Genomic DNA, 23,537 nt, shown 5'->3' with positions numbered 1-23,537 from the left:
AACACTGGGTAATAGATAAGTAGACAAGTAGACCAGCATCTCTTCTACATCTGAAGATAAGTTTTTTTTTTAGTTTCTCTTAGTGTGCTTTTGAAATATTGTTTTGATACTACATAGGGTTTTGTTGAAATCTGACCATGAGGTGTATTTTTAAAATAGATTACAGTTTATTCACTTAGAATCTGGAGAAAGAGCCTCTTATTTTCAGAAACCTTATTTTCATCTGGTTAATTATATTGTCGACCAGATCCAAATGACTTTTTTTTAATGTAATATCTGCTTCAAATAATAACTGTATTCAAGCTCTTATCACTCATGGTATTTCCTTTCTTTTAAATCTAATGTTTAACCTTTAAATATGCACTCACTGTATTATGGATGCTTGGGCTTAATTTTGTAGGTAGAAAAATAATAATTCGTCATGCCTGCAAGGTACTCTTCATTTGGAAATGAAATCTCTCCATGTGCAGAGCTTGATTTCAATTGTCATCTTTATCTGGTGTGTTGTTTGCAGGCCATGTTGACACTTAGATATTCTTAACCAGCCTGTTCGGATATGTCATGATACACATCTGGAGCATGTAGGACTTGAACCCATGCCTCCTGGGTTTGTAATAGGGACATTACCACTGCACTGCAAGAGCCCTGTTTCTTGGGCTTTTTTTAAAATTAAGTGGAAGTGAATAGTCATTTTTAATCAGTCTGTTCAAATGTGTTATAAAGCTCACACTTTTGGTGAGACTTCAACCAGACACCTCTGGCCCAGCGGCAGGGATATTACAATAATGCCTTAAGCCCTGGTTCTTGGACTCTTTATTGGGGTAAATGGAAATGGGTAATTGTTTTTGTGTAACGACCTTCCAGTTTTTTCACTACTTATCTCGAGTTGTGTGCGGGTTAGACTGGTTTAAAATAATAGGGCATTAATGAACTAAAATGAGAGGAGAAGCAATTCACCACCTATTTAGAAGCCTAAATGACTTCCATGATTGGAACAATTAAACAGTTTGCAAACTCATGATTTAATTTGATTGCTTTGCTTTGAAAATTGTGCCAACTCCATCCTTATTAGCTAAATAAAAACTTTGCTTTGCAGTTCCTTGATTGTGCTTCTGCAGGATAGTCTTCTGGCTACAACAAATAACACTCCAAAGTTTTCAGAATTAGTTATGAAGGTAATGTCCATTGCACTTTAAACGTATCTCAATTTTTACTTTTTCCTAAAGTTGTACACATACTACTTTGGTTGAGTTCTGTTCTTTTATATTTCTAGTGTTTGTGGCGCATGATACGCCTTCTCCCAAATAATGTGAATATTATCAACGTTGACCGAATTCTTCTGGACATACACAATTTCATGCGGGTTTTCCCAAGGGAGAGATTAAAGCAGATGAAGAGTGATCTTCCCATGAGAACACAGAAAACGTTACTTCATACACTTTGCAAGCTATTGGGACCGAAGGTTTGACGTTTTTGGAATTTCCTGTTTAGAGTTCATTAGAGTTTAATTAGTAATGTTTGTGTTAGAGGATATTGTTTAAAAAGTTTCCAGACAACCAAGTCTGCCTCTAGTTGTATGGTGTAGTGAGTAAAGTGATGAAGGAAATCAGACAAGGGATCTCAGTTGCAGATTTAAATTTATTTTCAGTCATCATGATTTTTCATTTCAAGCAGCTGCCGAGGGCACCAGGACTGGCAAGTGAGTAATCTTGTTGTGCTCAAATTCCAGGGCACTGGGTGAGCTTATTTTGAAAAGTTCTCCCTCCCATCCAATGAATATGCAAGTTTCTCAGCTGAGTTCTTTGGTAACACGGAAAAAGATGTGCTCAAACATATACATTATTCATAGGGAAACAAATTTCACCAACTTAAACTGAAGTAGAATCTCTTCAATCTTTAATGAATAAACTAATGAGCGTATTTTTATACTTATTTTGTTCTGAGTAGACTATGAATACTACTTCAAGCATAGCAAAGCTAGATTTAGAAGTGTATAAATTCTGACTGTTGCTTAACTAAATTAGTCATATGTTTTCCAAAATGTGGAATGGCAAATATTGAACTTAGGTTTTACTTCATTTCTCTGTAAACTGGATTATAATTTGATCCACAATTGACTTCATTAGCATTATGTTCAAAGATAACTTGTCTCAACTATTCCTTCCTCCAGATTATGGATCATCTGGCATTAATTGAGAATAAGAATGAATCTGAACTTGAGGCTTATCTGCGACGAGTCACTAAACACTCAATGGCTTTGTCAGGTGGAAAGATTGATTCGGACACAGAAAAGGGTGGTTCTACAGTAGTAAGTGTCAAATTGGAAATGGCGATTTACACCTTGAATATCAAGTTTATGGTTTTGAGCTAATGGCGGTCCTCTTTGAATCTATAAGAATATTGTTGAATGTTTTGAATTTTTGCACGTTTTGGATTTGTTCTTACCTTGCCATTGTCAGAAGAGATCAAAGGAAAGTTGTAGATGTCTATAAATACATAGCTTGCTTTTGTCAATTTGGCCAGATGATATACCCAAATTCCAGTATACAAGTCCCTGATTTCTATTGCTGAACTCTTTTTGGCCCCATCTTCTGCCCCAAATATCTTTACCTAGATATCTTTCAATTTCAAGGTTTTCAATTAGTCTCATCAAGAAATTTTTGGGCTAAAAATTTCTAGCTTTGTCACATAAACATTCCTTTCATGAACAACCTAGCTCCAATTTTAATTTTTATGGATCTTCCTATGTCAAAGAGTTTCTCTGCTCCATTGGCTTCTTTAATCATGAATGCATGAATTAGTTCATCCGTTAATTTCTATGTCCAGTGAATACAAACCTAGTCCACACAACCTGTCCTCATACTTTCACTGCTGATGTATAATCTTCCTGAGGTTTGTGCCCAGATCCTCAATGTGGTATTGTAGAAGTAGAAGCTTTTATTTTTATTCATTCACAGAATGTGCGTGTTCTTGAGTAAACTGCCACTTATTGTCCATCCATAACAGCCCTTGAGAAGTTGCTGTTGAACTGTGTTTATGAACTATTGCAGTCCTTGAGGTGCAGGTACACCCACACTCCTGTTAGGATTTTGACACAGCTACAGAGAAAGCAGTGATTATAGTTCGAGGCCTTGGTGTGTGGCCTTGAGAGGAACTTGCCAATAGTGGTGCTCTTATGTATCTACTGTCCTTACCCATTTTAGATGGTAGATACGATGGATTTGAAAGATGCTGTCCAAATGATTTGTTATATTGCATTTTGTGGATAATTCACACTTGCTGTTATTTATTGGAGATGGCAGAATTAAATGTTAAAGTTGGTGGTGATTGCCAATCCATTGCGTTGCTTTTTCCTGGATGGTGTCAAGCTTCATGAATGTTGGAGCTCTACTGTCCAGGTATGTATAGAGACTAATCATTTATTCACCCTGTGATCTGTATGTCCTAGCTTGATGGCTGGGAACCAGGAGACAAGAGGTCAGAGGCATTCAGCACGGAGACAGACCCTTTGGCCCAAACTGGTCCATGTCAACCAAACTGCCTGTCCATGCACATCACATTTCCCTGCACTTGGCCCATGTCCTTCTAATTCTTTCCTATCCATGTATTTGTTCAAGTACCTTTTGAAATGTTAATGTTGTGGTATCAACGACTCACACTGGGAGCTCGTTGAGAAAAGCATCTGTCTACAAAAAAATGTTGCGGCTCAGGTTTGCTTTTATTCTTTACTCTCTAACCTTAAACTGATGCCCTCTAATCCTCAATTCCCAAAGCCTGGACAAAAGACTGACCTAATTCACCCTATTCATGCCTGTCATGAGGTTAGACACTTCTATAAGTCCCCCCGCCCCCCATCTGCACGCTAAAAAAAAGATTCCTAGCTTGTCCAGCCTCTCCCTATAACACTCGCTCCATTGAGTCCAGGAAACATCCTTGTGAATTTCTTCTTCTGCACTGATTCCAGTTTAATCACATCCTTCCTATTGCAAGGTGACCAAAACTGAACACAGTACTCCCAAGTGCGGCCTCACCATCATCCTGTACAACTGCAGCATAATTTCCAAACTTCTATACTCAATGCCCTGACTGAAGGCCAGAGTCTGCCCTGTCTATCTGTGACTTCACTTTCAGAGATCTATGAACCTGAACTCCCAAGATCTCTTTGTTCCACTACAGTCCTTAAGGCTCTACCATTCAGCATGAAATACCTATCTTGATTTGGTGAATTATTCTTTGCAGCATTCCTGGTTTCTTATAACCACAGTATTTATATGGCTAGTCCAGTTCCATCTCCAGTCAATGCTAATTCCCCCATGATGTTGATAGTAGGGAATGCAATTGAATGCAAGTGGAGGAGGTTGGGTTCTTTCTTGTTAGATGTCATTATGTGGCACTTATGAATATTACTTGCCATTCAACAACTGAAACATAGATGTTGCCCACAGTTTGCTGTGTATGGACTCCATAGAAAGCTTAAAACATTCAGAAGGTCAGTTAACATCTGTGGAGAGAAGGCTGGTATTTGACGTTATGTTTTTCTGAAAACTAGAAAATAAGTAAGGGTTACATTGGTAGAAATAACAGAGGTTAATCTCTTAAATAGAGGCTACTAGTTGGAACATGAGGACAAAGAAAGCAATGGTCCTAATGGGGTAGGGCTAAGGACAGAAATGTAGTGGATGCACTCAAAGAGCCTATGAAACATACTGTGGAAGGTGGCATATGTCACAAAGCTGAGCTTGAGGACCTATGAGAATGGAATAGTATGGGTCATAGTTGTCTTAATGTAGGTATTCATTGATTTGGGTGAAAATCCTGCATCCTCGCAGCACCATTGGTGTAGTTACACTAATGAACTATGGCAGTTGATTTGGATTGGATTTATTTACCTAAGTACAGTGAAAAGATTTGCTTTTGAACCATACAGGTAGGAGAAAGTGAGGTCTGCAGATGCTGGAGATCAAAGTTGAAACTTTATTGCTGGAACAGCACAGCAGGTCAGGCAGCATCCAGGGAACAGGAGATTCGACGTTTCGGGCACAGACCCTTCTTCAGTAATGAGCAGAGAGTGTTCAGCAGGAGAAGATAAAAGGTAGGGAGGAGGGTCTTGGAGGAGGGGTGTTGGAAATGGAAGTCCCTCCTCCCTACCTTTTATCTTCTCCTGCTGAACACACTCTGCTCATTCCTGAAGAAGGGCCTGTGCCCGAAACGTCGAATCTCCTGTTCCCTGGATGCTGCCTGACCTGCTGTGCTGTTCCAGCAATAAAGTTTCAACCATACAGGTAGATCATAGTAAGCAAGGACATACGGATCTCAGGGTGAATAAGTGACTAAGAGGCATACAGGTTACATCACACAGCATGTGCTGGGCAAGATCAGCATTACTTGAGGCTAGAGAGTCCATTCATTAGTCTAATGATGGCTGGGAAGAAACTGTTCCTGAACCTGCTGGTGTGTATACTGAAGCTTCTGCATCTTCGGCCTGACGGAAGAGGTTGTAGGAGAGCATTACAGGGGTGCAATGGATCTTTGTAGTTGCCAGCCTTTCAATGGCAACAAGCCATGTAACTGGAGTCGGTGGATGGAAGGTTATCTTCTGTGATAGTCAAGGCTGTGCGCATAACCTTCTGTAGTTTCTTGGGATCCTGGGTACAGCGGTTGCTGTAGCAGGCCGTTATGCACCTGGACAGTATGCTTTCAATGATGCATCGGTAGGAGTTGGTCAGGGACCTGCCAACTTGCCTAAGCCACCTGAAGAAGAGGAGACGTTCTTGTGTTCAAGAAGGCAGGTCACCGGCACCTTCAGAGCTATTGTGGAGGGACACTTTTATATCCCATAAACAAATTTTTAATAAACTTCCAAATGGCCTGTAGAGCAAAGGCTGTTTTCCATTAAGTAGCGTTGACCTTCTGCCTGACTAAACTGGTTCTTATATTCCCTACTACTTTGATAGCAAGATGTCAATGTAGCCTGCATCTATCAACAGTCAAACACCTGAACTTTCTTTTTAAAAAAAGAACTTCCTGTACAAGTATCCTCAATTTTTGGGAGCCCTGGTTTTTTGTGACTTTGCAAAGAACTAAAAATGTGAAGGTCAAAGTAAATTGGTTTGAATCATTTTAGTTGCGCTGATTTGGGGCCAGCTGATTTAGCCCACATGCTGTAGTTAACCTTTGTGTCAATTTTTGCAAGGGAAAGTTGTCCAGGATTCCAATTTCTGTGAGCGTTTGTTTGTGGAGAAGATCAGTTGACTGTCATGTATACCCTTTCTCTTTCCATGGAGTGTTATGGCAGCTTCCCATTGAGCAAATGAAAATGAGCATGGGAGAGCAGAGTGCACAGTGTCATTGTAAAGCTACTCTTTTGTGCATCATTTCGACTGAACCTTTTGCAAAAATGAAAATGAACTAGCTAAGATGGTTGTATTTCATTATCGGCCATAAACTGGGAAGTATTTATAATAGAGAAATTTGTGTTTGAGCTTTCAGGACGAGGGATATGTATCAGCTGTTGTGTAATATGACATTGCAAAAGACTGTTCAGTTATTGTGCATATATCTACAATATGCTCCTTTTTCATTTTCTATGTACTGAAATGAGGAAAGAATAAGGCTTTCTTAACCTATTAATAAATAGGTAGTTCCTTTACTCAGAAGTAAGGGTATGGAATGCTTTGCCTGTAACGGTAGTAGATTCGGCAATTTTAAGTACATTTAAGTCGTCATTGGACATACATGGAATAGTGTAGGTTAGATGGGCTTCAGAGTGGTATGACAGATCGGCGCAACATTGAGGGCCGAAGGGCCTGTACTGCGCTATAATGTACTATGTAAAATATTTCAAAATTTAATTCTTTAAGAAAAGTGCCAAGTCAAATTCAGAAAGCCTGATTCTTGGAATTTACCTTGTGGCAGAATTTAGACTTTTTCTAAATAAAAAGTAAATGATTTTAAAATTCCTTTAATTCTAAATATAAATATTTAATATTTCTTGTAGGAAGATAAAGAATCAAAAGCAAAGATAAGTGAAACCTTAGCAGAAATATTCAAGAAGATTGGATCTAAAGAAAATACAAGAGAGGCAAGTTTGAATTTTTCTGAACACATTTTCTTGCTCACTGTCTTATTCGTGCGGACTGAGTTCATGGATTTACTCTTAGAAAATGCTCTGAAGCCCCATGACTCTGGTAGCGTTTTCATTGCCCCTCAGAAGAGAAGAGATGGCACTTCCTTATGTTTACCATTGTATGTTGCTGGGGGTTCATATTTGCTGTAAGTGCAAGCCCAACACTATGAAAAAATTGAGGCAGGCTACAGAATTTCTAACACACTCTCTGCTTCACTTTCCTCTTGTATGATTCATAGGTGCCCTGACAAAGTGTTACATGACAGATGAGTTTTTTCAGATTGCTTGTGGTCTTCAGCAGGTTGACTCGGGGGGAGTGGGCATACTAGTCCAGTGACATTACTATAATTATTACCATCTCTCCCAAGTATATTAAAATGAGTAAATGATTAATGCTGCCAATTGATAGGATATTCTGCCTGCTTTTGTAATCTTTGGTTTTAAGATGTAATTTCTAACCAATACAAAATATTGGTGTGACTTTAACAGGTTTGATACTTCAAGATAAATTGGGCGAACTCAAGTTTAGCATAGCAGATATCTTAGGAATAGGATTTTGACTAATCGACTTTGAATAACATTTGTTAACTTTCTGATCAATTAATTTTATTGTAATATTCATAGTAGAGAGTATTGTTTCTGTGCAGTTGAAAAAGCACACAAGCTATCTTCTACCCACCACCGAAGCCCCATGAACTCCCTCCTATTTCCCCCCCCATGTGCATTTATCAAGCGTGCCCTTAAATTCATCTTTACTAGTCATCTCACCTACTCAATATGACACACATTCCAATTGCTGTATGGAAAAAGATAATTTCCCTGAAGATTCCACTGGATTTAATGACAGTTATCTTTATTGACTAATTCTGGGTTCTCCACAATTGGCTGTCTGCCCGATTTGATTTTCTACTTTTTTAAGTTACTTTTTAACTGGAGAGCTAACCTTGTTCCCTTCTGTACTCAGGGGTTAGCGGAACTTTACGAGTACAGAAAGAAGTACTCCGATGCAGACATTGAACCATTCTTGAGGAAATCTTCTCAGTTTTTTCAGAATTACATTGAAAGAGGTCTGCGACTTGTAGAAAATGAGAGAGCAGGGAAAGGAAGGATATCTTCGTCATCCAGTTCTGGTAGGATTAAGATTGAATACAGTAGAATTCTCTTTCTTGGGAAGGAGCTTGAAAATGGGTTCACATTTTGTTTTTGATCCTTTTTTAATGTGTACTTGATTTCCATATTTAGCAGGATTTTCATCACCTGCAGACGAGACTCCGTATGTGGCGAGTTCCACCTCCATCCCTTCTGCGGTTAGTACTAATGGAGAAGAAGTTGGTCCAGCTGTATACTTGGAACGATTAAAAATTCTGCGGCAGCGTTGTGGCTTAGAAAATAATTCCAAGGTAACAGGAATTATTTCTTGATTAACATTTTGAGGTGTTTTGATGGTGTTTTATCAGATGATGTGTCCTAGAAACCAACCTTAATGAATTCTGTAATGTTGTGCACTCAACTCCAGTTTCCAGTTCCTTTTTCACCCAAATGACACCATGCCTTAACCAACTCCTTTTGCTTGGAGGGAAACTAGCAGGTGTGTGGGGTGCCATCACCTGACTTGGGATATATTTCTGTTCCTTTTAAGGCCCAAAAAGATGTTAATGTTTAAAAGCTCAGGGCAAGACAAAAATACTTTGGTGTTTTATTAAATAATTTTATTATTGGAATGAAGAGTAAATGTTCAAATGTTGCCAATGGTCAAACCTTGGAAGTGTGGCAAGCATTAAGGCTAAAACCAATTAAGTGCAACAAGATATGGGCTAGCAGAATGGGCAGGAAAATGGCAAACAGAATTTAGTGCTAAGAGGTGTACAGTCATCTATGTGGATAGGGAGAAACAATTTGGGCGATGTTGAAGAGTACAAGAGGGACAAATCAAGATGTTCATGTGCATAAATCCTTCAAGATTACAGGACATGTGAAGACAATATTTAACAAAAAACGTATGGCATCTTGAGCTTCAACAAGAGGCATTGAATACAAAGAAAATGTTATGCTGCACACTTTTTATAAAGATGAACCTAGACCACAATGATAGTATTCCATCCAGGTCTTTTCACTACCAGTTTAGGAAGTGAATGCAGAGCAGATTACCAGAGTAGTTTCGTGAGGAGGGGATTTGCTTAACATGAGGTTGGAGAAGCTGGGATCTCCTTGGATCAAATAAAGTTGAGACAGTCTTGAGACCTGTGCACAGTTAGGACTGGCTTGGGCAAAGCAGACTATTCCCATTAGCTTGATAATACAAAGACTTTGGGGAGCAGCGGAGGAACTCTGATTTCAACCTCTGCTGCCTTGCAGCCATATCCACTCATGGGAAAGACTTCAGGAGTAAACTGAGGACACATTCGGTGCTGGAATTCCTAAGGCAGTTCGACGTTGTCTTCAACATCGTTCTGACAATTCCTGCAACAACACTGATGCCAAGTTGCATTGGCCCTTGCCCTTCCCTTGGACAACATTAGTGGTATGGAGAGGGGAGACCTGCTGCATGAGCAATTGCCGGTCTTTCATGCAACCTTGCTCAGGCCTGCACCCTGGAGAGGTTACTCTGGTGTCGCCTCACCGTGACGGCACAACATTGAAAGCAGCAGTCTGCCGTTATCAGCCTGCGCATGATGGGCATAGAGCAAGGTGCCAGGGGTTTCTTTCAATGGAGGGAGAGGGTATTACACCTCACTGGACAGCTACCACCCACCCCAACCAATCACCTACTATCCTGACACAGTCTGCCCACTTAACTGGGTATGTGGCACTTAGGGGTGCAAGTAGCCCAAACTGCGGACTGTAAACACTGGACCAAGCACAACAAGAAGACAAAGAAATAGGCCAGTGTTCAGACTAGGATGCTGGAATATACAGTTTTTAGATTAGAGTGGTGCTGGAAAAGCACAGCAGGTCAAGCAGCATCCGAGGAGCAAGAAAATCCACGTTTCGGGCAAAAGCCCTTCATCAGGAATGCCTGAAGGGCTTTTGCCTGAAGAGTCAATTTTTTTCTGCTCCTCAGATGCTGCCTGACCTGCTGTGCTTTTCCAGCACTACTCTAATCTAAACTCTGGTTTCCAGCATCTTCAGTCCTCACTTTTGCCTGCTGGAATATACAGACCATGACCACTGGCATATCAGATGACCTTTGGGAGATCAGTGACACACACACAAGACAGCAGTAATTAACAATGAATTGCTGAGACTCCAAGTCAACATCACAAGGCTCCAAGAGACACACACCTCAGAATCAGGAACACTGAGAGAGAGTGTACCACCTTCTGGCAAGGGAAGGGCTCAGACGAGACCAGGGAGTATGGTGTCGACTTTGCCATGAAGAACGCACTGCTGAAGATGGTAGAGCCTAGCGAGAATGGGATGGAGTGGATTTTCTCACTTCAACTCCACGCGTCCAACGGGCCTGTCAAACTTGCAACGTCAATGCCCCAAACCTGTACTCCACACGAGATGCAAAGGACGACTTCCAAGACCAGCTCTCGCAGATTATACAGGGGATCCCAAGTCAGGAACAGTTGCTGCTACTTTGTGATTTCAACGCTGGTGGCCGCTAACCATGACTCCTGGCCAAACTGCCTGGGACAGTATGGGATTTGCAGTATGAATAACAATAGGCAATGACTGTCAGCTTTGCACGCTCCACGAATTGTGTCACTCAACCCCCACGTCCAGACCAAAGCTTAAAACAGTTTCTTGGCGACATCCCCACTCAACCCTGGCACCAGATAGACCTGGTCATCACCAGGTGCTACCGGCTGAGAAACGTGCTCTTGACTCGCTCCTGTCAGTGCTGACTGACGCGGATCACTCTCTCTGGTTTGCTGCAAGATCAGACTTTGGTTAAAGATGCATCATGACAAGCCTCCAGGCAAGGGGTGCATCAATGCCATTAAGACCCGACACTCAAAGCGGTGGAGTTCATCAAGTCACTGAAAGATGCGCTCCTTGTAGACCCACCAGAAGGAGATTTTCAGCAGAGACTTTGTAGAGGAATAAGACAGTGCTATTTTCTGGTCTGTAGAATGAAAGAAGCAAAAATTGCCTTTAGTAGAGTGATATGCTCTTCTTGTCAGATGTGGGAGTCTGGGGAGAGTTTGTGTTACTGAGGATTATATCTGTAATTGCAGTTGGTTGCAAATTCTATCAGTTCGAATAGATCAGTTGAAGAGACAGAGGGAATGGGGAATTTACAAGAGCAAGGGGATGTGATGGATGGCAATTATAGGAAGGGGGGAAAGTCTCAGATACAGTCACATAGACGGGTTAATTTCAGGAAAGGTAAGAGAGATAGGCAGCTAGTACAGGAGTATGATATTTTGGAAAATGTCGGGGGTGATGGATTCTCAGGGGGACGTAGCATGAACAGTCAAGCTTCTGGCATTGAGTGGTTCTAATGCAATGAGGGGTACGTTGGGTTCCAAGAGATCGATTGTGTTAGGGGACTCTCTAGTCTGAGGTACAGACAGACGTTTCTGTGGCCAGCAGTGAAAAATCGGAATGGTGCTTTGCTTCCCTGGTGCCAGGATCAAGGATGTCTGAGAGTGTACAAAATGTTCTCATGGGAAAGAGGCCAGCAAGACGTCATTGTACACATTGGAGCCAATGACATAGGAAGGGAAAAGGTGGAGATTCTGAAGGGAGATTAGAAAATTAGGCAGGAATTTAAAAAGGAGGTCCTTGAGTTGTAATATCTGGAATTCTCCTGGTGCTACCAGCTAATGAGGGCAGAAATAGGAAGATAGAGCAGATGAGTGCATGGCTGAGGAGCTGGTATATGGGAGAAGGATTCATAGTTTTGAATCATTGGAAGCTCTTTTGAGGTAGAAGGGACCTGTACAAGAAAGACATTGCGCCTAAATTGGAAAAGGGCTAATACACTGGCAGGGAGATTTGCTAGAGCTGCTCGGGAGGATTTAAATTATTAAGGTGGGGTGGGACCCAGGGAGATGGAGGAAAGGGATCAAACGGAGACTGGTACAGTTGAGAACAAAGGCGAGTCAAACAGTCAGGGACAAAGCGGAGAACAAGGTAGGACTGATAAATTAAACTGCATTCATTTCATTGCAAGAGGCCTAACAGGGAAGGCAGATGAACTCGGCATGGTTAGGAACGTGGGACTGGGATATCATAGCAGTTGCAGAAACATGGCTCAGGGATGGACAGGACTGGCAACTTAATGTTCCAAGATACAAATGCTATAGGGAGGACAGAAGAGGAGGCAGGAGAGGAGGGCGAGTGGCCTTTTTGATACGGGTTGGTATTACAGCTGTGCTAGGGGAGGATATTCCTGGAAATACATCCAGGGAGGTTATTTGGGTGGAACTGAGGAATATGAAAGGGGTGATCACCTTATTGGGATTGTATTATAGACCCTCTAATAGTCAGAGAAATTGAGAAATAAATTTGTAAGGAAATTTCTTATCTGTAAGAATAATAGGATGGTTACGGTAGGGGATTTTAACTTTTCCAAACACAGGGACTGCCATAGTGTTAAGGGTTTAGATGAAGAGAAATTTAAGTGTGTACAAGAACATTTTCTGATTCAGTATGTGGATATACCGAAGAGGGTGCAAAACCTGACCTACTCTTGGGAAATAAGGCAGGGCAGGTGACTGAGGTGTCAGTGGGGGAGCACTTTGGAGACAGTGACCATAATTCTATTTGATTTAAAATAATGATGGAAAAGGATAGACCAGATCTTGCAGTTGAAGTTGTAAATTGGAGAAAGGCCAATTTTGACGGTATTAGGAAGAACTTTCAAAAGCTGATTGGGGGTGGGAGATGTTCGCAGGCAAAGGGATGGCTGGAAAATGGGAAGCCTTCAGAAATGAGATAACGAGAATCCAGAGAAAGTATATTCTTGCTACGGTGAAAGGAAAGGCTGGTAGGTATAGGGAATGCTGGATAACTTAAAAAAAATTGAGGGTTTGGTTAAGAAAAAAAAGGAAGCATATGTAAGGTATAGACCGGATAGATCGAGTGAATCCTTAGAGTATAAAGGAAGTAGGAGTATACTTAAGAGGGAAATCAGGAGGGCAAAAATGGGATAGCTTTGGCAGATAGAGTTAAGGGTTTTTACAAACACATTAAGGATAAATGGGTAACTAGGGAGAGAATAGGGCCCCTCAAAGATCACAAGGTGGCCTTTGCATGGGGCCGCAGGACATGGGGGAGATACTAAACTAGTATTTTGCATCCATGTTTATTGTGGAAAAGGACGCGCAAGATATAGAATGTAGGGAAATATATGGTGACATCTTAAAATGTCTATATTGCAGAGGAGGAAGTGCTGAATGTCTTGAAACGCATAAAGGTGAATAAATCCCTAGGGCCTGACCAGGTGTACCCGAGAACTCTGGGAAGCTAGAGAAGTGATTGCTGGGCCTCTTGCGGAGATATTTGTATCATCGATAGTTGCAGGTCAAGTGCCAAAAGACTGGAGGTTCATGGCTAACGTGATGCCACTGTTTAAGAAGGGTGGTAAGGACAAGCCAGGGAAATATAGACCGGTGGGCCTGATGTCTGTAGTGGGCAAGTTGTTGGAGGGAATCCTGAGGGACAGAATGTACATGTATTTGGAAAGGCAAGGACTGATTAGGGATAGTCAACATGGCTTTTTGCATGGGAAATCACGTCTCTCAAACTTGAGTTTTTTGAAGAAGTAACAAAGATGGTAGATGTGATCTATATGGACGACAGTGAGGCGTCCGACAAGGTTCCCCATGGGAGACTGGTCAGTAAGGTTAGAGCTCATGGAATAAAGGGAGAACTAGCCATTTGGATACATAACTGGCTTAGAGGTAGACAGTGGTGGAGGAGGGTTGTTTTTCAGACTGGAGTTCTGTGACCAGTGGAGTGCAACAAGGATTGGTGCTGGGTCCACTACTTTTTTTCATTTATATATAAATGATTTGGATGGGAGTATAGGAAGTAGAGTTAGTAAATTTGCAAATGACACCAAAATTGGAGGTGTATAGACAGCAAAGAAGGTTACCTCCGATTACAACGGGATCTTGATTTGATGGGCTGAGGAGTGGCAGGTGGAGTTTAATTTAGGTAAACGTGAGGTGCTGCATTTTGGGAAAGCAAATCTTAGCAGGACTTATACATTTAATAGTAGGGTCCTGGGGAGTGTTGCTGAACAAGGAGACCTTGGAGTGCAGGTTCATAGCTCCTTGAAAGTGGAGTCGCAGGTAGATAGGATAGTGAAGAAGGTGTTTGCTATGCTTTCCTTTGGTCAGGATTTGGAGATGCCAGTATTGGACTGGGGTGTACAAATTTAAAAATCTCAACACCAGGTGTAGTCCAACAGGTTTGATTGGAATCACTAGCTTTTGGGCCGCTGCTGCTTCATTATTGGTCAGAGTTTTGAGTACAGGAGTTGAGAGGTCATGTTGCGGCTGTACAGGATATTGGTTAGGCCACTGTTGGAATATTGTGTGCAATTCTGGTCTCCTTCCTATTAGAAAGATCTTTTGAAACTTGAAAGGGTTTAGAAAAAATACAAGAATGTTTCCAGGGTTGGAGATTTTGAGCTATAGGGAGAGGTTGAATAGGCTAGGGCTGTTTTACCTGGAACATTGGAGGCTGAGGGGTGACCTTTTATAGAGGTCCATAAAAGTATGAGGCATGGATAGGATAAATAGCACCACCCTGGAGTGGTGGAGTCCAGAACTAGAAGGCATAGGTTTAGGGTGAGGGGGAAAAGATATAAAAGACACCTAAGGGGCAACTTTTTCACGCAGAGGGTGGTACGTGTATGGAATGAGCTGGTGGAGGCTGGTACAATTGCAACATTTAAAAAGCATCTGGATCGGTATATAAATAAGAAATGTTTGGAAGGACATGGGCCATGTGCTGGCAGGTGGGACTAGATTGAGTTGGGATATCTGGTCAGCATGGACTGGTTGGACCAAAGGGTCTGTTTCCGTGCTATACCTCTCTGACTCTGAACTGGAACTCTCTCAGAGACACTATCCACAGCACTGCATTCAAGGTCTTCTGGAAGAAAGAGAACAATATACAGGACTGGTTTGAAGCAAGCTTAAGTCCACTTTGCTCCTCTGACAGCGGTGAGCTCGTTGCACTACTAGAGCACAAACGCCACCCGACCCAGGCAAAAGTGCAAGTGCTAAGGGCAGCAAGAGGCAAGACCGAGAAAACAGCCAGATGCTGCACAAGTGATTGCTGGCTACAACTACACAAAAGCATTCAGTCGTCATTTGACCTAGGCAACATCTGTGGAGTGTGAGTGGATCAAGAAAACCATCAGTCTAACCCAGAGCAAGACAGCACCACTGAAAACCATAACTGGGAGAACATCAAAGACAAAGGCAAGCAGATGGAGAGATGGGTGGAGCTTTACTCCGAACTCCACTCCAGAGAAAACAGCATCTCAGTGCACTCGACACTGTGGAATATCTGCCTGTCATGGAACAACTGGATGCATTGCTGACTGCCAAAGAGCTGAGTAAAGCAATCAGCAGCCCGTCCATGGGAAAGCATCAGGGTTGGATGGCATTCCATCAGAGGGTGTCCTGCTAAACCACCTGCACGAACTACCGTGCCAGTGCTGGAAAGAGGGAGCAGTGCGGCAAGACATGAGACTGCAACATTGTCACCCTCTGTAAGAACAAAGGGGACAGAAGTGACCAACAACTACAGGGGAATCTTTGAGCCTCATTGAGAAGGTCTTCACCCACGTGGTCCTGAACAGACTGCAGAATATAGTCGAAAGGGTATATCTTGAGTCTCACTGTGGTTTCAGGTCAGAATGCTCCACGATCAACATGATCTTCTCCCTTCGACAACTATAAGTGAAATGCAGAGAGAAAAGGCAATCACTCTTTCACCTTCATTGATCTCCCGAAGGCCTTCGACCTTGTGAGCAGAGGCAGCCTGTCCAACATCCTCACCAGTACTGCTTGTCCCACAAGACGACTCGGGATAGTGCAGTCATTTCACACACAATGGAGGGCATTGTTCAGTTTGGCTCTTCAGAAGCCTTCAACATTCACAGCAGTGTAAAGCAGGGCTGTGTGCTTGCCCCCCACCCTTTTCGGCATCATCTTCGTGGTCATGTTGAAGCAGACCTTTGGGACATCAACTGATGGTGTCGAACTCCACACCAGAACAGATGGGAAGCTGGAATTAGGCAGAGGTCTAAAAAGTGTAGAAGAGAAGCTGAGCTTCCTGCCGAAAAAACAACACCATGACAACACTGGAGGATCGTGTCTTCAAGTGCAGTTGCTGCAGCAGAGACTGCCACTCCTGTGTGGGTCACTTCAGCCATGACACACACTGCTCTACCAACAAAGATTGAAGCAAGGCTTCCCAGGTGCAGATCCATGGTCTCGTGAGACTAACAGATGCCGCTATGAGTGATTTATGACTTGAGTCAAATTTTAATAGAGCTGTCCCACAGACTAGTCAAGCATCAGCCTAAAATTCATATTTGCAGAGCAGTCTGGAATATTGATGGATCAATATGGTTCTGTCACCATACTCAGTTGTGTCCTCGGGAATACAGACCCAACACTGTTGAAGATGCTGTGTTATACAGTCAGATGGGAGTAGCCCTGGAATTCATGAACATTTGAATTTGGATCTCATGACATTTCATCTCCTAGCAGATCAGACATGGCAAAAGAAAACTGTCTCTCCTTACTGCCTATCAGCTTCCATTAGCTGATGAATTAATACTCCACCTTTTAATCACCTAATCCTCAGCATGTGCAACTGTTGAAGAATTTCCCATGTTGGCATTTAGTGGTGACTGCTACAGGATCCTTAAGCAAACACAATTTGGCCTTCAGACTGGAGATATACTCCATGTTAAGTGATGCTACAGTCCTGCTAAATAGGATAAGTTTTGCATTAATATCGGTGATAAGACTAGGTATCTATAATGAACTGTGGACCATAATCAGAATGATGATCCACTGCATCATGACCTGGCAAATCCTAAAGTCTTAGCGTTATCATCAACTCTGGGGATCATGTGTGCTTCAAGATGGAATGCAGGTGCACACCAAGTAGACAAAAATATTGTCAGCTTTGTAAAGCCACAGTACTACATAAGCATTCCATTGATGAGTAATCCAGCAATCAATAGTTACGATGAAGGTCTACAGTACTGACACCAGTGAATGCTGCTGGACAGTCAAACAGTTAACGAGATTTGACAAATATTCCTATCTTGAATGAAGGCAGCATGCTAAGACAAAAGACAGCATTTTCAGCCATCTTTAACCAGAAGTGCTACTGGAAAACGTAGCTGCTATTCTGAGGTCCCCAGTATTTCAGACATCACTCTTCAATCTATTTCAGTCAGTCCAAGTTCCCTTTCGAGTTGCACATCGTCCTGACTTAGATATGTTACTGTTTCTTCAGTGTTGCTGGTTAACAATCCTGGACCTCTCCTCCTAATGGAATTTTGGATGTACCCATACCAAATGGACTGTTGCAGGTCAAGAGATGGTTCACCACCACCTTCAAATGCAAAAGGGGATGTGCAGTAAATGCTGTCCCAGCCAGTGCTGCTGATATCCCCATGCCTTCAGCTATGAGTCTGAGATCCAGTAACTTTCTAGTGTGTTGCTGAAGACCTGTTCTAGAACTTACTGCATCCGCAGGCAAATTGTTCCAACATATCCGAAGTGCTGGTTTGTACTCATGAGTGAGGAAAGTTGACTAAAGCAGGACAAAGCAAACCAGGCAATTACTACCGTATCAGCTGCCTCTATCTTCTGGAAAATGTTCTTGACTGTGCTATTAAGCAGCACCTGCATCACAATAACCTACATACCACGGCTCAATTTGTGTTCTGCCAAGTGACATTCAGGTCCAGATCATGGACTAACACAGACTAAGTGTTGACAAAAGAGCTGATTTCCAAAGTTGAGGTGAGAATGACCTTGGCAGCATGGTAGCATTTTGATAATGTGATGTCAAGGAGTTCTTGTAAAATTGAAATAGGCAGAAATTTATGCTTAGCACAACAGGAGAGCATTGTTTATTGAAAATCAATGGTCTTTGCATTGGACATCATTGCAAGTGTTCCCCCAGGTTAGTGTCCTTGGGCCAGCCATCTCCTGTTGCTTTATCAATTACTGTTGTTTGATCATAAAACCTGGAATAGGGGTATTTTTTGCCAACTCAGCAATCTGTTCATTTAAACCTCTCTGATAATGAAGTGTTCTGTATTTCTGTGCCGAATGCCCATATTGCCACAAGAGTCAGCTACTGATCATGTCCAACAAAAGAGAATTGAACTGAGCCCCCTTGACCATCAAAGCTATTGCCATTCACTGACTTACTATGCGAACATTGTCCTGGAATTTGTTCTTGAGCAGAAACCGAACAGTGTCAACCATATAAATACTATTGCTACAAAAAAACTTCAGACTGGGAATTGTGACCAGTAACTTGCCACCTTACTCAAATGTTGTGTGCCATGTTCTAGGCGCAAGTGAAGAGTATGATGGAGTACTCCCCACCTGCTTGGATGGGTGCGGCTCCAGTAACATTCTCTCTAAACTTGACACCATTGAGGACAAAGCAGTCTACTTGATTGGTACCCAATCCAGCTCCTGTCAACACTGATTCCCTCTAACACCACAGCACTGTATGCCATCTGTAAGATACACTGCAAAAACATGTGACAAACACCTCTAAGAATAAGGGCAACAGATGCACAACAGTACTATGATCTGCAAGTTTCCCTCCAGGCCCCATACCATCCTGATTTGAAACTAAACCACCATTCCTTCCTTGCTGGGTCAAAATTCTGGAGCTCCCATTGAAACAGTGCTGTGAATGTACCTACACTAAATGGTCTGTAAGTGGATCCTTTTTAGGTAGTTGGGAGTGGCTAAAAATGTTGGTCTAGCCAGCAATGTCCCATTCTCTCCCATGAATCCATAGTAACAAAGTGGAGTGCTCACTCCTCTGAACTATAAGTCACTTCTGATCTCTGGATTCATTTTTAAAACTTGGTTCACTATATTTTGTTCCTCATCAAAAATGTAACTTGGTTCAATGTTTGTTTTCCTACGTATTCCGAATGGCACTAACTTTTTTTCTCATCGACTTTGATACAGCATGAAGAAAGGCAACCTGCAACCTCCCTCCTGTCTAAACCAACAGTCCCTACAGTTGCGTCGTCCTCTGAGCTGCTACATAATAAACTCGCCCATCTTAGAGATTCACGGGAATACAACCAAGAACAAGAATCTCATCATCCACCAATGCAAACCAACAGTAATACCACTTCAGCAGCTAACCTTGATGATCTGAAGAAAAGACTGGAAAGAATAAAAAGCAGTCGTAAATAGATAACCCATAAATAATGGTGCAATTGTTAAGTGTGATAGAGGCGTCTTCATAACTATTGGCCTCCTGTTGACATAGTATGTATAATTTTTTTCATTTATGTACAATACAGTGACTAACTATGTATTGTGACATAATACATTTCTGTATATAGGCTTCTGGACTGCATTAACAACAAATACTAAGAACTGTTGTGCACTTGTGAACATTCACACTGACACTTCTAGAACCAGTTAAATTTCGATAATTTCAGTTAGCTTCTCTAAGGTTCTCATACTTGTATGCAAAAGCAGAAGAACATCTGGATAGTATCAGAGTAAGTTGTTGGCTGCTGTGTATTGCTCATGTCTCCATTTGAAATTTTATTGGCATCAGGTGATAAGATTGAGACTCTGATAGCTTATTTCAGACCTTGCTGCCTGTATTTCCGTTTTGACTAATGCAGCACCATCTATTAAATATTGAGATGAAAGTCTGTTATCTGACTAGATCTGTCTGTTTAGTTCCTTTTAGAAAGTTTAGAACGTTCTGACTGTTGCTTGTTGTGTTTTTCATTCCCTGTGATCAGCTCAACTTGAAATGTGTTGATTCTGTACGGAATCATGAAGCATGACATGAGGTTATGAATATTTAAGTGTTTTTTTAATAAAGACTATTAAAACAAAGATCTGTGTTACAAGTTAACCAAATTAAACTGTATTATAATTAAGAATTTTTAAAGCAATAACTTGTGGATAGTTGTAGCTGTTAAATTGGTACTTTTATAGCTAGGGCCCTGTGTAAGTCAAACTTTTTATAGATTTCATGGAAGGATCATGACCAGAGAGATTTCACAACTGGAAGATGTTTTCTTTCTCGTAAAGCACTGGGGAAATAATACGACAAACATAATAAATGATAAATATTGAAATCTGTTTGGGTGCTACTTATTTTCCCACAAACTGACGAGATTTAATTTAAAGGGGTTTGAAAATTACTTTTGTATAAGCTAGCAGATCACCATTTCTCCAGTGACTGTCAACGCTCAAGTCTCCTCGCAATTGGGTAAGTTCATACAAATTTTTGGCTAAATTATGAATTTCAGATTTACAATTGGGATTCGTGCTTTTGGTATGTGTCTGACTTACACTAGACCATACCTGTAGCAACTAGAAAGCTTTTAAAGTGGGCAACTAAACTGGCTTTGTGAATTTTCTATTTTGGAATTTAACACACGTTTATGCACTAACCCTATGGGGAAAGATGGATCAGTTGAGCCATGGTGACATAAGTGGCCAGTGAATACTCCCATGCTTTCAAATGTTATGGGGGAGGAGGGGAGTGAAAGTGTTTCAGTTTAAGTTGATTTGGAGGACCTGATTTGCACCTAATCAACTTTGTTTTGTTTAAGGTTGTGAGAGCACTTAAAAGGGAGAGAAATCTTAATGGACACACAGTTTACAAATCTTAACTTAAAAGGACTAAATGAATATCTTGGGGATACAAGGGAGAAGAAATATGCATTTCTCTTCCATGCGTGTAAATGTACGCTATCATTCCACAAACTGCACCGTGTTGATGATTGTTGACATTGTGTGGCCTTTCTCCTCCCACTGATACCAGTTTGATAGTTCTACCCAAAGGAATGCCTCCAACCTTATTCTAATTAATCTCCATTGCAGTCACCAGCCACTGAATTTCTGTTGGATTTCTTTAGCAATATGCCTGCCAGTATAATTTGCTGTTGGTTTTCAACTTGTTCAGAAAAAAACAATAACAAGCTATATAGGATTGAAATTGGGAGAAAACTTATTCACTGAGTTCTTGACTCCAAAGCCAGGAAAACAGCCTCTTGTAATCATTGCTGTCAGTCTCCTTTATTCTTGTACTTCAATGAAATCTCCCTGTAATCTTCCAGATTTTAGAGTTTATTTATTCTGAATTTCCTTAAAACAATCCTCTCATTCCAGGAATTAATCTTCTGAACCTTTTGTGTCCCTGGTATATCCTTCCTTGACAAAGAAACAAATAATTACAAAGTATTCCATATGTGATCTCACTAAGGCTCATTTAACTGTGTTAAGGCTTAGTTTTATAGAATCCCTTCAGTCTGGAAACAGGCAATTTGACACATCAAGTTTACACTGATCCCTCCACCCCCTACCCTATCCCTATGACCTTGTATTTCCCATGGCTAATCCACCTACCCTGTACAACCCTGGACACTGGGCAATTTAGCATAGCCAATCCACCTAACCTGCACATCTTCGGACTGTGGGATGAAAGTGGAGCACTTGGAGAAAACCCATGCAGACACAGAGGGGATGTACAAACTGCACACAGTCACCTGAGGCTGGAATTGAACCCAGGCTCTGAGGCGCAGCAGTACTGGCCACTAAGCTACTGCGCTGCCCATCTTTAACCAAGATTGGCAAAATGAAAGCTATGTACCATTTCCTTTTCCTAATTGTTTGCCAGGCCTTAATGTTGACTTGGATTTGGGACTTCCAGGTCCTTCTGGAAACACCAATTCCCAGTGTCTCTGGAGTATCTTATAGGAATAGCACATTTAGGAATGTAGTCATACCACAGGACAGGAGCATGCAGATAAGGAATAGGTGCCCACAGGGAGCCTGAACAAGCCATGCAGGTAGTGTAGCAGTCTCCTGAGATGATTTCGCTCTCTAATCTGCTTTAAATATTGGTGAGGGTAATAATTCCTCAGGAGTGCAATAAGAAACAAGCCAATGGCATAGTGGGTGGCTTAGTTGTACAGGAGGACAGGAACAGTGCTGTTGCAAATGTCTCCAGGATGTTGCAAAGCAGTTGAAGGACATTTTTCTGGGGAGATTGAGCAGTCTGAGTTTGTGATCCACAGTGGTATCAATGAGTGGCCGAACAAGGGATGTGTTTTTGCAATCACAATTTGGGGATATAAGTAGGACCTCCGAAGTGGTCATCTCTGCATTACTGTGTGATTCTTTGAAAAGAAGGCAGAAAGGGAATGGTGATGGGGCAGCTTTGCTGAGACAAGATGAAATAAGGGTGACCGGTTGATCTTTGATCATCTGATGGGAGATACAATATGGGGTGAAATTGCATTCGTCAAAGGGAAATGGTCTGGGTGGGTTACTCTTCGGAGGGTCGGTGTGGACTTGTTGAACCAAAGGGAATCTAATCATTATTACTAAGTGATCTTAGTAACAGATCTCCTAGAAAACAGCGAACATGGTAGAATTTAGCATTGTTTGAGAATGAGTAACTTGGATCTAAAACGCAAACTTAAATAAGGATGATTACTTTGGGAAAAGAACTAAATTGACTAGAATGGACTGAGAAAGGAGGTTAACCGAAAAGACTGAATAACAATAGATGTTTAAGAAAATATTTTGTGACTTACAGCAAAGATATATTCCAATAAAAGAGAATGATTGATTCTGGGAAGGAGTTTGACTGACCATGATTTACCAAGGAAGTTGAGGATTTATGTTTTTCTTTCAATTTGATGCGATGTGGCAAAGCTTAGTGGTAGGCCAAAGGATTGGGAAAGTTTTTAAAACGTCAACAGAAGATGGCAACGTAAAGAGCAAATAAACTTTGCAAGTGAGCAAGCAGCATAAAAACACAGTAAGAGCTGCTTTAAATACATAAAAGACAGGTAAATAGATCTTAGGCTAAGTACGTAGATAGGATAGTGAAAAAGGCATTTGGTATGCTTTGTTGGTCAAAGCATTGAGTATAGGAGTTGGGAGGTCATATGTCTGTACAGGACGTTGGTTAGGCTGTTGTTGGAATATTGCGTGCAATTCTGGTTTTCCTATCAGAAAGATGTTGTGAAACTTGAAAGGGTTCAGAAAAGACTTACAAGAATGTTGCCAGGGTTGAAGGATTTGAGCTATAGGGAGAGGTTGAATAGGCTCAGATTGTTTTCCCTGGAGTGTCTGAGGTTGAGGGGTGTCCTTCATAGAGATTTATAAAATCATGAAGGGGTGGATATGATAAATAGACAAAGTCTTTTCCCTGGGATGGTGGATAGTTTTAG

At 41.5% G+C, this 23,537-nt stretch overlaps 1 protein-coding gene across 5 annotated transcripts in view; it reads left to right on the top strand.

Annotated features, from left to right (window-relative positions):
• ckap5 (cytoskeleton associated protein 5) overlaps nt 1–20,426 on the top strand; it is a 119,592-nt gene extending 99,166 nt beyond the window's left edge. For 4 of the 5 annotated variants that reach the window (XM_043705461.1, XM_043705460.1, XM_043705464.1 and 1 more), the window contains 7 exons: nt 1,097–1,175; nt 1,274–1,462; nt 2,171–2,308; nt 6,998–7,081; nt 8,091–8,256; nt 8,369–8,526; nt 19,285–20,426. In XM_043705461.1, the coding sequence (XP_043561396.1) occupies nt 1,097–1,175; nt 1,274–1,462; nt 2,171–2,308; nt 6,998–7,081; nt 8,091–8,256; nt 8,369–8,526; nt 19,285–19,518 (1,048 nt within the window). In that variant the 3' untranslated portion in view covers nt 19,519–20,426. The remainder of the gene's footprint in view (nt 1–1,096; nt 1,176–1,273; nt 1,463–2,170; nt 2,309–6,997; nt 7,082–8,090; nt 8,257–8,368; nt 8,527–19,284) is intronic. The other variant, XM_043705462.1, reaches the window with a different exon arrangement.
• Nucleotides 20,427–23,537: the final 3,111 nt, after the last annotated feature.

Source organism: Chiloscyllium plagiosum, chromosome 16 (genome assembly GCF_004010195.1).
Source record: "Chiloscyllium plagiosum isolate BGI_BamShark_2017 chromosome 16, ASM401019v2, whole genome shotgun sequence".
Lineage (NCBI taxonomy): Eukaryota > Metazoa > Chordata > Chondrichthyes > Orectolobiformes > Hemiscylliidae > Chiloscyllium > Chiloscyllium plagiosum.
This window is presented reverse-complemented; position numbering and strand designations above follow the sequence as displayed.